This window comes from Quercus robur, chromosome 2 (assembly GCF_932294415.1).
Source record: "Quercus robur chromosome 2, dhQueRobu3.1, whole genome shotgun sequence".
Lineage (NCBI taxonomy): Eukaryota > Viridiplantae > Streptophyta > Magnoliopsida > Fagales > Fagaceae > Quercus > Quercus robur.
This window is the reverse complement of record NC_065535.1, coordinates 48,012,957-48,027,899: the sequence shown is the minus strand read 5'-3', so window position 1 is coordinate 48,027,899 and position 14,943 is coordinate 48,012,957. Positions and strand designations below refer to the sequence as shown.

Below are 14,943 nucleotides of genomic sequence, written 5' to 3'. Positions count from 1 at the left end.
ATATCAAAAATTTCAAAATACCACTCTCTTGGGATTCAAATTTGGCCATGATCATTTAATCCTATCTCTTTTTCATAAAAAATATCAAAATTTTCAAAATTCCTCTCTGTTGGGATTCAGATTCAGCCACGACCATTTAAGCCTATCTCTTTTTCCTCAAAAATATCATAATTTTCAAAATACCTCTCTCTTGGGATTCAAATTTGGCCTTGATTGTTTAATCCTATCTCTTTTGCATTAGAAATATCAAAATTTTCAAAATACCTCTCTCTTGGGATTCAAATTCGGCCACGATCGTTTAGTCTCACCAGGATTCAGATTCGGCCACAACCATTTAAACCTAACAGCCTCTCTCCAAAATTTAGATTTAGCCACAACCATTTAGTCTCACCAGGATTCAGATTCGGCTACGACTATTTAATCCTAACAAGTTCTCTTTGAGATTCAGATTTGGCCACGACCGTTTAGTCATCAAGATTTAGATTCGGCCATGATCGTTTAATCCTAACAGCCTCCAGTAGTGATTCAAATTCGACCACAAATGTTTAGTCTCACTGGGATTCAGATTCGGCCATGACCGTTTAATCCTAACAGCTTCTCTTCAAGATTTAGATTCAGCCATGACCATTTAGTCTCATGAAGATTCAAATTCGACCATGACCGTTTAATCCTAACAACCTCTCTCGGAGATTCAGATTTGGCCACGATCATTTAGTCTCACCAGAATTGAGATTCGACCACGACCGTTTAATCCTATGTTTTCCAAAACTACCCTCACTCAAAATTGCATTTGTTTTCACATTTTCAATCCTCTCAAAATATTTCATCCTTATCATGCATAGTCTCTCATATTTACCTAGCTTTTCTTTTAATTTGGTTAGAGTTCCTTGTGTTTTCATCGCAGTCAACATATGCAAGTTTTCCTACGCTACTTAAACATGTGAATAGATATATTTTCCAACATCATCATGGCATAAATGATAAAGACAAAAAAATACATATATGCAAAAATACCAAAAAATAAAATAAGTGCTAGCATAATTTCCTACTTGTTTTGCTACTAACATACATGTAGAAAATAAAAAGAAAGAGAAGATAAACACTAACCTCAAGTGCAAAACTAGAGATTAAAGTCATGAACTGAAGCAAAAAGCTGGACCCACTAGACTAAGACTTGCTCCAGAGAACCTTTTAGAAGTGAGATTTCATAAAAAAATGAAAGTGAAATGGTCAAAATGAGGCTTTGGGACCCATTTATAGGGCCTTGTACGGCTTGGGCTATCCAGCGCACCTTAAAGGGCTGCCGGGTCTGCCCAACACAACTACAAGGGTAGCTAGTCAGTGTTGACCGGTCAATGTTGACCGGTTGACCTTTAACCAAAAACAAAAACAGAGTTTCTTACCCAGTGCCAAAGACCAAGTCAGAAAATTTTCCAAATTAACTGCAGCAGCTCAACCGTGTCAGGTAAAATCGGTCTTGATCCATGAACAACGTAGTTTCCACACGCAATTTCAGGGTAACAAAATGCGGAATCATGTTCTTTATCCGACACCTCTCATTATACTTGAGATGTCAAATAAAGAAGGAGCAGTTGTAGACATCATATTTTGTTTGCCTTTGATTTGCATGCTAGACCCCCAAAATTCTAAAAATATTATCTTTTCACCATGGGGCCATGGAAACATCTAGATTGACGTGGCATAACCTGTTCAGGCATCGGAGCACTTGAAATGCCATTTCAGGTCAAATTGACCAAAATGCCCCTATGCAACCCTAGGTTGACCAAAAGTCAAAATTGGGTCAAAATCATTTCAAAAAAACATTTTTCGTGTTACTACATCAAGCCCGAGCTATTCGGTGATTTTTGTTAACTTCAACTAAGTTTGACCCGAGGTTGACTCCCTAGGGCACCAAAAACCCTAATTTTCATCTAACTATCAGAATGGGTAAGGACCAACACCATTGTAAAGGTTATTAAATTCCCTTTTCAACAACTATTCATGGGTTAAAATCAGAATTAAAACGGTTGAGATATCCAGAAACTTTTAAAAAGCACATTAGCACGCTTCTCGAGGCCATAACTTTTAATCCAACAATTGGATTTTCAATTTCTTTAGCATTATAAAACTAGACATCCAAAGCTTTCCAGGGACATCAAGATTAGCCCAATCTAAGTCAGGAAAGGCCTTTAAATATGCATCCAAAGTCACATTGGGATAAGGCCATAATTGCTTAGCTACAACCCACACCCCTTTCTCTTTATTGCTTTTCCTTGCTTCTTTTTGCTTAATGAAATGCTTTATTTGCTTTTCCTAGCACGTTCTTGCTTCCTAGCATGTTTTATAGCTTTCTTAGCTTGTATACTTGCTTTTTGCCCAGATTTATCGCTTTGATGTTGTTGGCCTACCCTTCTTGGGCTAGGTTATGTCTACTTTTCATGTTTGTGCTTAGATCCACGTGTTTTTAGGCTCCTTGCCATGTTTATACTTAGATCTACCCGCCTATGTGTTCTTTGCCATGTTTATGCTTATATCTACATGCCTATGTGTTCTTTGCCACATTTATGCTTAGATCTACATGCCTTTTGTGTTCTTTGCCTTGTTCATGCATAGATTTACATGTTAGTGTTTAGATCTATGTCCTTCTGCTTAGATCTATGAGTTTATGTGCTTTGTGCCATGCTTGCGTGCTCAAATATATGTTGGTTGCAATGCCATATGCTACTTTAGCCATTTTTGTCCTTTGATATCTCTTTTTCTTGCTTTTTGGCCCTTCCAGTGGGGGGTAGATCTAGATCCTATGGTCTAGGCTTACATCCACACACCTAGGCCTATATTAAAGGGTTTGAATCATTTCCTTTACACATATCCATGTTTGTTTGCTTACTTCTACGCTTTATGACTATGTTAGCCACTCTAGATCTAGGCTTTGCTAAGCTTTGCGCCCTTTGTGGGCTTGTGCTTGTGTGGTCACATCCGTCCCTCCTAGGGCTTGTTTGGATGTGACCATTTGTGAGATACACCTCCGTGGTGTTGATGGGCTTGCTATACACCTTTCTCCACTCCGTACAATGTTGATATGCTTGCCATGCTTGCTTTGCACCACCAGTTTGGATTTCTTTGCTTCTTTGCCTTTTTGCACGCTTACCTACATGTTCTTACCTACATGTTCATGCATGAGTCTATGTGTTGTCCGTGCTTTAATCCAATGGAACTATGGACACTTGATCCAAACCTACATTTTTCCTCCTAGGACACCCCCTTTTGTTTGATAACATGTTTGTTTCCTCTTTTATATGCTTAATGCTTTGTTTTCCCCCGTTTGGCTTTCTTTAGTAGTATGTTCTTTGCATGCTCTCCCTATCTCCTTTGTTTGTTTCTTTGCTTGTCTGATGGCTTGTTTCTCTTGTCTTTGCATGTACATACACGAAGCGAGGATACTTGGAGCAAGAGTGCGATCACCTAGGCACAAGCAAAAAGGGCAAGGATTCAAGCAAAAGGATGCAAGCCCACAATGGGCAATGATTAGTAGATTAGGGGATCTGGCCCCTCTAAAGTAGTCTGTTTTACATTTCCTGTACCTTACTAGGCCATACCCTTAGAACGTTGCCAATGTTTGGTTTATTTTCTTGCTATGTGTGATAGCATTGTGCATGATGCATGTTATATATATATATATATATATATATATATATCTGCTTGCATGTGTATGGATGATTGTGCAATTTGTATGATGGACTCTCATGGCTACATGAGTGATCCTCTCTAGTCATGAAAGCTCTTGACCTTGTAGTATGGGTATGTGCTTAAGGCGATTGTTGTAGGTTCATATTCATGCTATATTGTGCGCACGATCATCGCGGTGTGATTGTCTTTATCCATGTCACTAAGTGATGTTGGTTTCCCCATGTATGTGACACGTATTAGTGTGTTCTAACACTTTGGAGGGCTTCGACTCGTCACGGTGCGAGCACGTCGATACACGCCATATACACAGACGCAAAACCCTGCCGGTGCGCCATAGCATACCAAATGTGAAACTCTGCCAAATTTTTGCCATGAAAACGGGGCATCCCTATTGCCGTATTCTCACGTCGAAAGCTTGGTAAGAATAGCGTTTGGTGTGCTATGACGTATCTAAGGCGAAGCGTTGCCAAATTTCCGCTATGAAAATAAGGTGAAATGGTGTCGAATTTTCGCCGTGAAATTTTGGTAGTGAGTTCAAACACTCTTGGAAAGCATCGATTGGGACCACACCCATTCTGAAACCAAACCTTAAAGCCCAACACAATTAAAGCCCCGAAAGCTAATGCCAATAGCTTGTTTTCAATTGCCAATGTCCAAAAATTATGATTTTACCAAAACAAAGGACTGTCTTTAGACAGGCGTTATGGGTTGCCTAAACCTTCCCCACACATAACAAGACTTCCGAACTCAAAAATCAAGATTTTTTTCCCAATAGTATTAGATTATGAAAAACGATATTTTTCTTAGCTTAGGATCGATAATAAAATCAAATAGAGTCAGGTGACCAATCACAGCTTAGAAAAAACCCAATGATTAATGGCGACTTCACTTACCCTTGGTAATATCCTTAAAAATTGACTTATTTTCCAGTCACACACCCAAGGTACGACACACCTCCATATTCTCACACCAAGATATACATATGCGCGAGAGCATCGCTGCGATGGGTGGTCAAGCAACTGCGAGGCATCGACAATGCCCCTAGTTAACCCTGGGTTGACTGAAAGTCAAACTTGGTCAAAATCATCCAAAAATGACATTTTTCACGTTTCTGCATTAAACCCGAGCAACTCGGTGATTCTTGTCAACTTTGACCCAGTTTGACCTAACGTCGAGTCCCAAGGGCACTAGAAACCTTAATTTTTATTTGACCATCAGAATAGGTTGGGCCTAGCGCCATTGCAAATATTATCAAATTCCCTTTCCAATGACTATTCATGGGTCGAAATCAGAGTTAAAATGGTTTAGATATCTAGAACACCGTAAAAAGAGCATCAGTATGCTTCCTGAGGCCATAACTTTTAATCCAACCGTTGGATTTTCAATTTTTTTAGTGTTTTGGAAACTAGACATCTAGAGTTTTCCAGGGAAACCAAGTTTAGCTTTATACAAGTCCAGGAAGGCCTTTAAATATGTGTCCGAAGTTGAACCAAGAAAAGGCCGAAACTACTAACGTTAGTAGGGCCTCCAGTCGCCGGAAGCTAAAGGATCATTTTTTTTTCAATATAAATGACCCTAGACCCCTCAATTTGTTTTTTTTTTTTTTTAAGACTTCGGGGAAGTTTTTGGGCTGATTCTCTATCTCCTCTCTCTCTCTAATTTCTCTCCCAAACACATCCAAACACATCTAAACACCTTCAAACACCTTAGATTCTCATATTTTCTCTACAATCTTCAAGGTAGCGTTCTTGCACCCAATCTTCCTCTCCTTGGTTCCATACCTTGGATTTGAGGTTTAGGGGTGTGGATGTAGCTTTTTAGCTACAATCCATACCCTTTTCTTTTTATAGCTTTTTTCCTAACTTTATTTTGTTTAATAAAAAGCTTTTATTGCTTTTCCTAGCATGTTCTTGCTTCCTAGCATGTATATATAGTTTTTCTAGCATGTTTCCTTGCTTATGCCATGATTTATGACTTTGATGTTGTTGAGCTAGTCTTCTTAGACTATGATATGTCTAAATTTAATGTTTGTGCTTTGATCCACGTGCTTTTAGGCTCCTTGACATGTTTTTGCCTAATCTACATGTTAGTGCTTAAATCTATGTGTTTATGTGCTCCGTGCCATGCTTATGTGCTTAAATCTATGTTGGTTGCTATGAAATGTGCTACCTTAGCCCTTTTTGTCCCATGATATCTCTCTTTCTTGCATTTTGGCCCTTATTGGTGGGGTGTAGATCTAGATCTTCTAGTCTAGGCCTACATCCATACACCTACGCCTATATCAAAGGGTTTGGATAATTTCATTTATGCATGTCTATGTTTGCTTGTTTGCTTCTATGCTTTATGTCCTGTTAGCCTCTCTAGATCTAGGCTTTGCCATGATTTGTGCCCTTCATGGGCTTATGCTTGTGTAAATACATCCGTCCGTCCTAAGATTTGTTTGGATGTAACCACTTATGAGATACACCTCTGTGGTGTTGTTGTGCTTTATATACACTTTTCTCCACTCCGTGTGATGTTGTTATGCTTGCCTTGCTTGCTTTGCTCTACCTATTTGGCTTTCTTTGCTTCTTCACATCTTTGCACGCTTGCCTACATGTTCACGCATGAGTCTGGGTGTTGTCCATACTCCAATCCAATGGAACTATGGACACTCGATCCAAATCTACATTTATCCTCCTAAGACACCTCCTTTTGTTTGACAACCTACTTGTTTGCCACCTTTATATGCTTCACATGTTTGTTTGTTCCCGTTTGGCATCTTTTGCTAGCTTGTCTTTTAGCGTGCTTTCCTTCTATTTGTTTATTTCTTATTTGCTGGTTTATTTCCTTGTTTTATTGCATGAACACGCATGAAGCGAGGATGCTTGGAGTGAGGGCATGACTTCTTAGGCGCAAGCTAAAAGGGTAAGGATGCAAGCAAGAAGACGCAAGCCTATAAAGGGCAATGTTTAGTAGAATAGAGGCCTAGCCTTCCTGAGTGGTTATGTCTTTCTATCTCCCTCTCTAAGCCTCTTCTCTATAGCATGTATTATGGTTCCCCCTCTCCTTGTGCCCATTTACTTTTCCTACTCTTTGCTTGGGCCGCGTTCCCTGGGTATGGTAATGTCTATTTTACATTTCCTACTCCGTGTGATAGCATTATGCATGATGTATGTATATATATATGCCTATGTGTGCGTGGGTGATTATGCACTTTGTATGATGGACTCTCATGGCTACGTGAGTGACCCTTTGTAGTCATGAGAGCTTTTGATCTTGTAGTGTGGGTATACGCTCAAGGTGATTGCCATAGGTGCGTATTCATGCTATATTGTATGCATGATCATCACGGTGTAATTGTCTTGATCCATGCCACCAAGTGACATTGGTTTCCTTATGTATGCGATACGCATCAACATGCTTAACACTTTGGAGGACTTCGACTTGTCATGGTGCGAACATGTCGATACACACCGTATACACAAATGCAAAACCTTCCCCACACGTAATTAGACTTTTGAACTCAAGAATTAAGATTTTTTGTCCATTCACATTAGATTAGGAAAAATGCCATTCTTCTTAACCTAGGATTGGTAACAAAATCAAATAAAGTCAGGTGACCAATCACACCTTAGAAAAACCTAATGATTGGCGGCGACTTCACTTACCCTTTGTAATTTCCTTAAAATCGACTCATATTCCAATCATGCACCCGAGGTATGACACACCTCCATATCATTCTCGCACCAAGATACGAGAAAGGCATGCGAGCGTCGCCGCGATGTGTGGTCGAGCAGCCATGAGGCGTCGACATGTGCTCTTGCTTATCTCATTTTCTTTCAACCCATTTATCATTTTGCATTCTTGTACATTGGTGACATTCAAATGGAACATTTGTATTAGGCTAGCCCTACTACTGGTGCTCCTATTGACCATCCCCGTTTGCCCTGATCAATCTATGCTTATAGCCCTGACGGCTTTGCTCAAGAGAGTCCTGTTGGCCGTAATACAAATGTAACAGGTTATCCCTTTCCTAAGGGCACACAGGCGATGAGTTCTCTTTTATTCTTCCTTTACTCTTCTTGCATCTCTCAACCCTTGTCCTAACACTGTCCTCTTTCAATTCAGCCTACCTTGTAGAAGCATGAGGAGCTCGTTTGGCTTGCCAGGAACCTTAAGCTAGAGGTGACCGACTATTCTAGGCAACTGTACTGCAGTAAGGGTGTCGATGATGATGATGATGATGGCAGTGGGGGTTCAAAATTGACTCCAAGCTATTAGCCAAGTAAGAGGCTTTTCTGGTGATCTTGCAGACAGATAGACAGACACAGACAGCATAGTATAGCATAGCATATTTCTTCTTTTGTTGATTTTATCATTTTTCTCTTTTTAGCATACATTCCTACACTTTGGATTTGATTTGAAACATTGGGTTGTATTTAAGAACATCTTTTAAATTTATGCTTTTATTTGGGATATGTACTTAAATTGCAAACTTATGGAAACTTTGTGCAATTATGTTATTCTTGATCTTTGATACTTGGAAATTCTGAGCTAGAATTGTGCCTTGAGTAGGTTTTTTAGGCTGTAAGACTCACAGGAGAAGCCTTTGGGAGAAACCATACTCAAAACAGAAAAAAGATGTGTGGCTTGCCTTCCTACATGCACAAACATGGGCCTATGTATGCAAATCTTGACCATGCGTGTGCAACCTTTACTCTGCGTGCGTGTACCAAGGACCAAAAACCCTAATTGCCTCTATTCAAGTAAAAAATAATCGTTGGGGCCCCCAAACCTTCACCAAACACATTCTAAACTCATAGAACACTTCTCCAAGCTTTCCGATGGCAGAATTCTCTCCTTTTGAGGTCTTGGCACGGGCAAGGAACTTGGCTAAAGTTCAAAGAGGCTCTCACTCCTTTTGGTCCCTCTTGCATTGAACCTCTCTCTTAATCCCTAATGTTTGCCTAGGTCCTCGACATAGCAAGATTCCTCTAACTTTTGCATGGATCGTCTTTCGGTTTCCAACCCATCGAGGCTTCTTATATCATCTTTGGACTTATTATTTTTTTCATTTTTTTTACTCTCTCTCTTTCTCACTCACTCATGTTTTCTCTCCTTCTCTCTTACCTTTTCTAGATATGGCCATATGAGATGCTTTAATTACTTCATCTAACTCTAGGATATATAAGAAATGACTTAGAAACTACCTTGAAGTGGGTTCATATAGATAAGAAAGCTTACAAAAAGGACAATCAAAAGAAATAAAGACTGACTGACCACCTTGATATGCCCCAAATTTTACTTTTCTACACTTTATGATTCTCATGACTTTTCTTATGAATTTAATAAAGGATTGGAATGTTCCAAATCCCATATGGAAACAATTCATCCTCTTTTAATTTGAGCAATGAAAGAATCATCCATTTATTATCTTTACTTATTGTCATTATTTTTCTTTTCTTTTTTTCATTTCTTTTCTTTTAGTTTTCCATGACATGTAATTTTTGCCCATAACATCCTTTGAGGAATTTTTGCCATGCCCATGGTCTTTTCCCCTATCTTTTGCCTAGACTGCCCTTTCGGGTTTTCAATCTAGCGAGGTTCTTTTGCCTTAATTTTTTCCTAGGCCACCCTTTCAAATTTTCAACCTAGCAAACTTTTTCATTTTCTTTCAAATGTTATATCTTCAAAGTCTATCCATGTTGATTAGGCGAAGCATCTATTCTCCATCCAAATCTGTAATGTTCATCTTGGCTTCATCTTTCCTCTTGGATCAAAAGTTTCATCTCTAAGCACTTTTAGGACCAAGTCCCCTTCTTTAAGGTTTCTAGGTTTCAACGTTTTGTTAAATGCTTTAGCAATCCTTTTTTGGTATCCTTGTGCATGGTATTGTGCCATAGCTCACTTCTCATCTATCAAAACCAATTGCTCATATCTTTGTTTCATCCAATCTTCCTCTAGGACCTTGGTTTCCACTAGTACTCTCAAATATTGTATCTCTACCTCAATGGGAAGTACCGCTTCGCTACCATAGACCAAAGAGTAAGGAGTTGCCCCAGTCAATGCACAAATAGAAGTTCTGTAACCCCACAAGGCAAATGGGAGCTTCTCGACCCAATCCTTGTATGTCACTTCCATTTTGGCTAGAATGTTCTCGATGTTTTTATTGGTTGCTTCTATGGCCCCATTGGTCTGTGGTCGATATGTTGAAGACTTGTGATGCTCAATGTTGTATAGCTCACTAGGTGGCATGTGATTCGTGATTCAAATTTGCATATGTTTGGCAGTCATGGCAACTCTTCATAAAGTCTATACAATCAGTCTACATCGTGTTCCAATAGTACCCTATCCTTAAGATCTTCTTGGCCAACATTCTCCCATTCATATGAGGACCATAAATCCCTTGATGGATTTCTTCCATGACTTTCTTAACTTCTTCTTTCTTTAGACAATGAAGATGTATACCATCATTAGATCTCCTATAAATCTGACCTCCACATAAGATGTATTGCACTACTACCATCCTAATTGAATGATGCTCTCTCTTCTCAGCACCATCTGGATATACCCGTAATTCCAAGAATTTCATGATGTCATAATACCAAGGAACCCCTTCCTTTTCTATAACCAAGACTGAAGTTTCAGCCTTTTCTTTGTGTACCATCCCATAACTTTGTCCAATTTCTAAGGGTCGTGTATATACTCCTTCGGGTATTTCAACCATGGAAGCTAAAGTAACCAAGACATCTACAAATTTGATTCTGAGCTCTAGAGATGACTGTATACTCAATCTTTTCAAAGGTTTTGGTCAAATCCTCTAAATATTGCTGATAGGGCTTTAAGTGCTCTTCCTTCACTTTCCACAACCTTTGTACTTAAGCTATGACCAAAGTCGAATCTCCAAAGACCTTAGCCTCTTTTACACCCAATTCTCAGAGAGCTTCCATTTCAGCGATACAAGCCTCATATTCTGCGATGTTATTGGTTGCCTCAAAATTCAACTTAACTGACAAAGGTATGTGAGATCCTTCGAGAGTGATCAAGAGTACTCCTATCCCATTCCCATATTGGTTCACAGCTCCATCGAAATACATCTTCCATGCCCCTAGCTCAATGTCCAAAATGTCTTCATTCAAAAATTCTTCTCTACCATCCTCTCCTTCCAGGGGGTTCTAAGCACAAAAATCTGACACAATGCTTCCTTTGATGTTTTTCTTTGCCACATACTTCAAATCGAATTCTCCTAATAGGATCAACCGTGTTGATAGTCTTCTACATAATGTAGGTTTCCCAAACAAGTACTTCAATGGATCCATTCTAGCTACTACCCATATCTAGAAAGGTAGGATAATGTGTCTTAACTTTTGTATAGCCCATACGAGAGCAAAGCATGATTTTTCTATAGGTGTGTATCTAGTCTCATAATCATGGAACCTTTTGCTCAAATAGTATATAGCTCATTCTTATCATCATCTTCTTGTGCAAGCATGCTTCCAACCTCATCTTCTATGATAGAGAGATATAGGAGTAATGGCTTTCCATGTTTCGAATGTATCAAGATAGGTGGATGGAGGACATATTCCTTAATGAGCTCAAAGGCTTTCTGACATTCATCATTCAATTCATGAGGTTCATTCTTTCTTAGGAGCTTAAAGATGGGCTCACAAGTGGGAGTTTGGCCATGAACCGACTGATGTATTGTAATCGACCCAAGAATCCCCTTATCTCTTTCTCACTCTTGGGTGGAGGCATTTCTAATATGGCTTTGATCATTAATGGGTCAACTTCTATCCCTCTATCACTTACAAGGAAGCCTAACAACTTTCCCATGATTACCCCAAAGGTGCATTTTTTGTGAGTTCAATCTCAATCGATACTCCTTGATTCTCTAGAAGAACTTCCTCAAGTTAACAATGTGACCTTCTCTCTCCTTGGATTTTACAATCATATCATCAACATGTAATTCTACCTCATTATGAATCATATCATGTAACAGGGCTATGGCCATTCTTTGATAAGTTGCACCAGCATTCTTGAGTCTGAATGGCATCACAGTATAACAATAAATTCCCCATTCTTTGGTGAAGGTAGTCTTGGTCATATCCCTAGGAGCCATCTTGATTTGGTTATATCCTGAGAAACCATCCATGAAAGACATCAAGGCACTACCAGTTGTGTTATTCACCAAAACATCTATGTGTGGAAGAGGGAAGTCATTCTTAGGGTAAGCCTTGTTCAAATCCCTAAAATTCATGCAACATTGGCTATCCATTTGGCTTGGTGTATAGGTTTGATGAACCTTACTTTCAATTGCTTGGTGACCTCCTCTTTGAATTTTAGAATCCCTTCGGTTCTCATACGCCTCAACTTTTTCTTGACGGGTACCATGTGAGCATAAGTATCAATGTGGTGTTGAGCTACTTCAAGATCAATAGCCGGCATATCTTTATAGGACCATGCAAAAACTTCTTGAAATTCTGTGAGCAACTCTTTGAGATCTTTCCTTTCTTTTTCATTTATGGTTGAGCCAATTTTAATTATGAGTGGATTCTCATCATTGCCTAAATTAAGAGTTTCAAAAATCAGCTTCATAGGTTCAATTTTATTTTCCAATTATTTATTAATTTCATTTTCAAATTCATTAGAATCATTTAAGTGCAGAATTTTAATATTATGGGACATATCAAAATAAGCCAAATTATATTTCATCTTATTAAAAATGTTGAAAAGTACATTAGGACTTGCATTACAAACTTTCTCTCCCAAATTCTCGAAAAACCCAACCTAAGTCCAATTATTAAGATGTCCCACAGCAGGTACGATGAAGGTAGAACGACCACTTGGTTCCTCATTGGTGAAGGCGAACACGTCCCCCTCGTAGTCTCCATTGCTTTAGAATCCATGTAGTCTACCTAGTCAACTTCCTCTTGAACTTCCTTGATCACCACGGTAGGCTTCTCCTTGAAAGTAAGCTCTCGTTGAAGAATATCTCCCAACCAGGATACATTTTTCCATCCTTATCTACCCAAAGCTCGAGAAAGCCACAAAAAGATAAGTCTCCCCCTTTTTTCACAAAGTTCCTATTAAGGGTACCAAGGTTCTTCTTGATTCTGTCACAACCTTCAAAGAATCCTTAACCTTCCTTGGTCAGTTGAGTTTTCAAATAATGGAATTCAGCCACCCTTTTTCCTTCTTTTCCATGACCCATACCAGGCATATACCCCATGTTCTTCAGCATTGTAATCACCTCATGGCTACAATATGGGAGCAAATCCGTAGTATACTTTTCATCCATCAATCCATACTTAACCATGTTCACAAACTTGAAGTCACTCATTTGGAGCCCACCTCCTCGTTCCTCAAGTCCACAAACCGGTGCTAAGATTTCACCATCACCAAGCACTACGGCAATCTCTCCCTTCCATGGGATCTTCATCTTCTAGTGTAGGAAGAGGGAATAGCCCCAGTAGGATAAAGCCATGCCTTTCCTAAGAGAAGGTTGTATTTAGGAGTGATATCCATGATGTGGAATTCTAAGATTTTATCCTTTAGACCAATCTTGCAAGGAGCTTTAAAAGTCCCCATAACCTTCCTTGAAGTATTGTCATATGCCCTAATGGTCAAAGGAGAGGGTATGATTGTTTCCACATCTAGGCCAATGGTAAAAGCAGTCCAAAAAAGGCATACATTTATAGTAGATCCATTATCAATCAACACTATAGGAGCCTTGGCACACATGCATTCAATGGTGATTTACAAAGCTCTAGTGTGAGTGGCTCCTTTAGGAGGAAGCTCTTCTTCGAAAAAGACAAGAAAAGGATGAGATGGGGCCTCAACTCCCATGAGAGATAGTACTTCTTGTGGTATAGTTTCTATAGGCACCTCATTCAAATTCAAGGCATCCAAGAGAGCACTACGATGTTTGTGAGAAGCCATAAGCAAGCCCTACACCGATATATGAGCTTGAGTTTTCTTCAATTGAATGAAAACTCGATCTTCTTCCTCTTTCTCTTCTTTCCTTTTAGGTTTTGTGGGCTTAGACCCTTCCCCTATGTCCTTACCAAGATGATCCTTCTCCAAAAAAGATCGTTTATAGTGTTTCCCATTCCAAGTAATGTTAGCCACATTGTCCTTCAAGACTCTTTTCTCTAGCTTGATTATTCCTTTGGGAAGTATCCCCCACATAGCCACTGCATTTTTTAGAACCTCATCTTCCTCATCCCATATTCCTTAGACTTCCATGGCATTAACCTCCATGGCTTCTATCAACTTTGAACAATCCCATTCAATCTCATCTAATTGCACCCAATTCTGATATGGAAGAAGAGCACTAGGATAGTCAAGCAAAGGGTTTTTCCTAATGCTGGCCTTGATATGATATTGGGATTTGGGAGGGTTCTGTTGTCTATATGGTCTTGTATTTCATGTTTGAGGTGGAAGCAATTGTCGGTTTTATGGCCGGGTTTTTAGTAGAAGTGACAATACTCATTGTAGTTCCATGTAGGAGGTATAGCATTAGGCATAGGTGTGGGATCTAGAGGTTTGATGAATCCTTTGGAAGTCAAATCTTCATATGCTTTGGCAAGGGTCATTCCTAAGTTGGAAAATTCTCAGCGGGCTTTCTTGGTGAAGCTTGGGTGGGCTAAGGTTTGTTGAGGTATGATGGCACTTACATTCACAAGATTGGGTCCTTTAGAGGTAGTTTCTCCTTCTCCATATATTTTCTTGATTGGATGTTTGCTCTCAGCCTTCTCCAATTGTCCATTGTTGATGGCATCCTCTACCCTAGTTCCACAATCACACAACTCTCCAAAAGAACTAATAGGTGATGACAAGAGCCTACTATTATATGCCATAAGCAAATTCTTGATAATCATGTTGATTCAGTCCTTTTCATTTGGCCTATTAACCATCCTAGATTGCCTTCCCCTTCCACCTTGTCATGTATTCGAATGTTTCCCCTACTCACTTAGTGATCTCCAAATCTCTCAAAGTCACATCAATCATTGTACTGAAGATGAATTGATCCACAAACAACTCCACTAGCTCATTCCATACCTTAGTCTTGCTAGGATCCAAGCTATAGTACCACCTTGATGCACCCCCCTTAAGTGGGAGAGGAAATGCATGCAAAGTCTGCTTCTCATCCAACTCTTTCATTTTAGCAATGCTTAGGTACCTCCTAACATGTTGCTTTAGATCTCTAGTTCCATCAAGCTTTTCTGCATCAAAAATCTTGAACTTTGGAGGTATTGCAATGGGAGTTTTGGA

The 14,943-nt window shown here is 39.4% G+C and overlaps 1 protein-coding gene across 1 annotated transcript; it reads right to left on the bottom strand.

The window, feature by feature from the left end:
* Positions 1-9,994: 9,994 nt before the first annotated feature.
* On the bottom strand, positions 9,995-10,396 carry LOC126699650 (uncharacterized). Its single transcript, XM_050397601.1, has one exon. It carries the CDS (start codon positions 10,394-10,396, stop codon positions 9,995-9,997), a length of 402 nt encoding a protein of 133 aa, XP_050253558.1.
* Between the last annotated feature and the right edge of the window lie 4,547 nt (positions 10,397-14,943).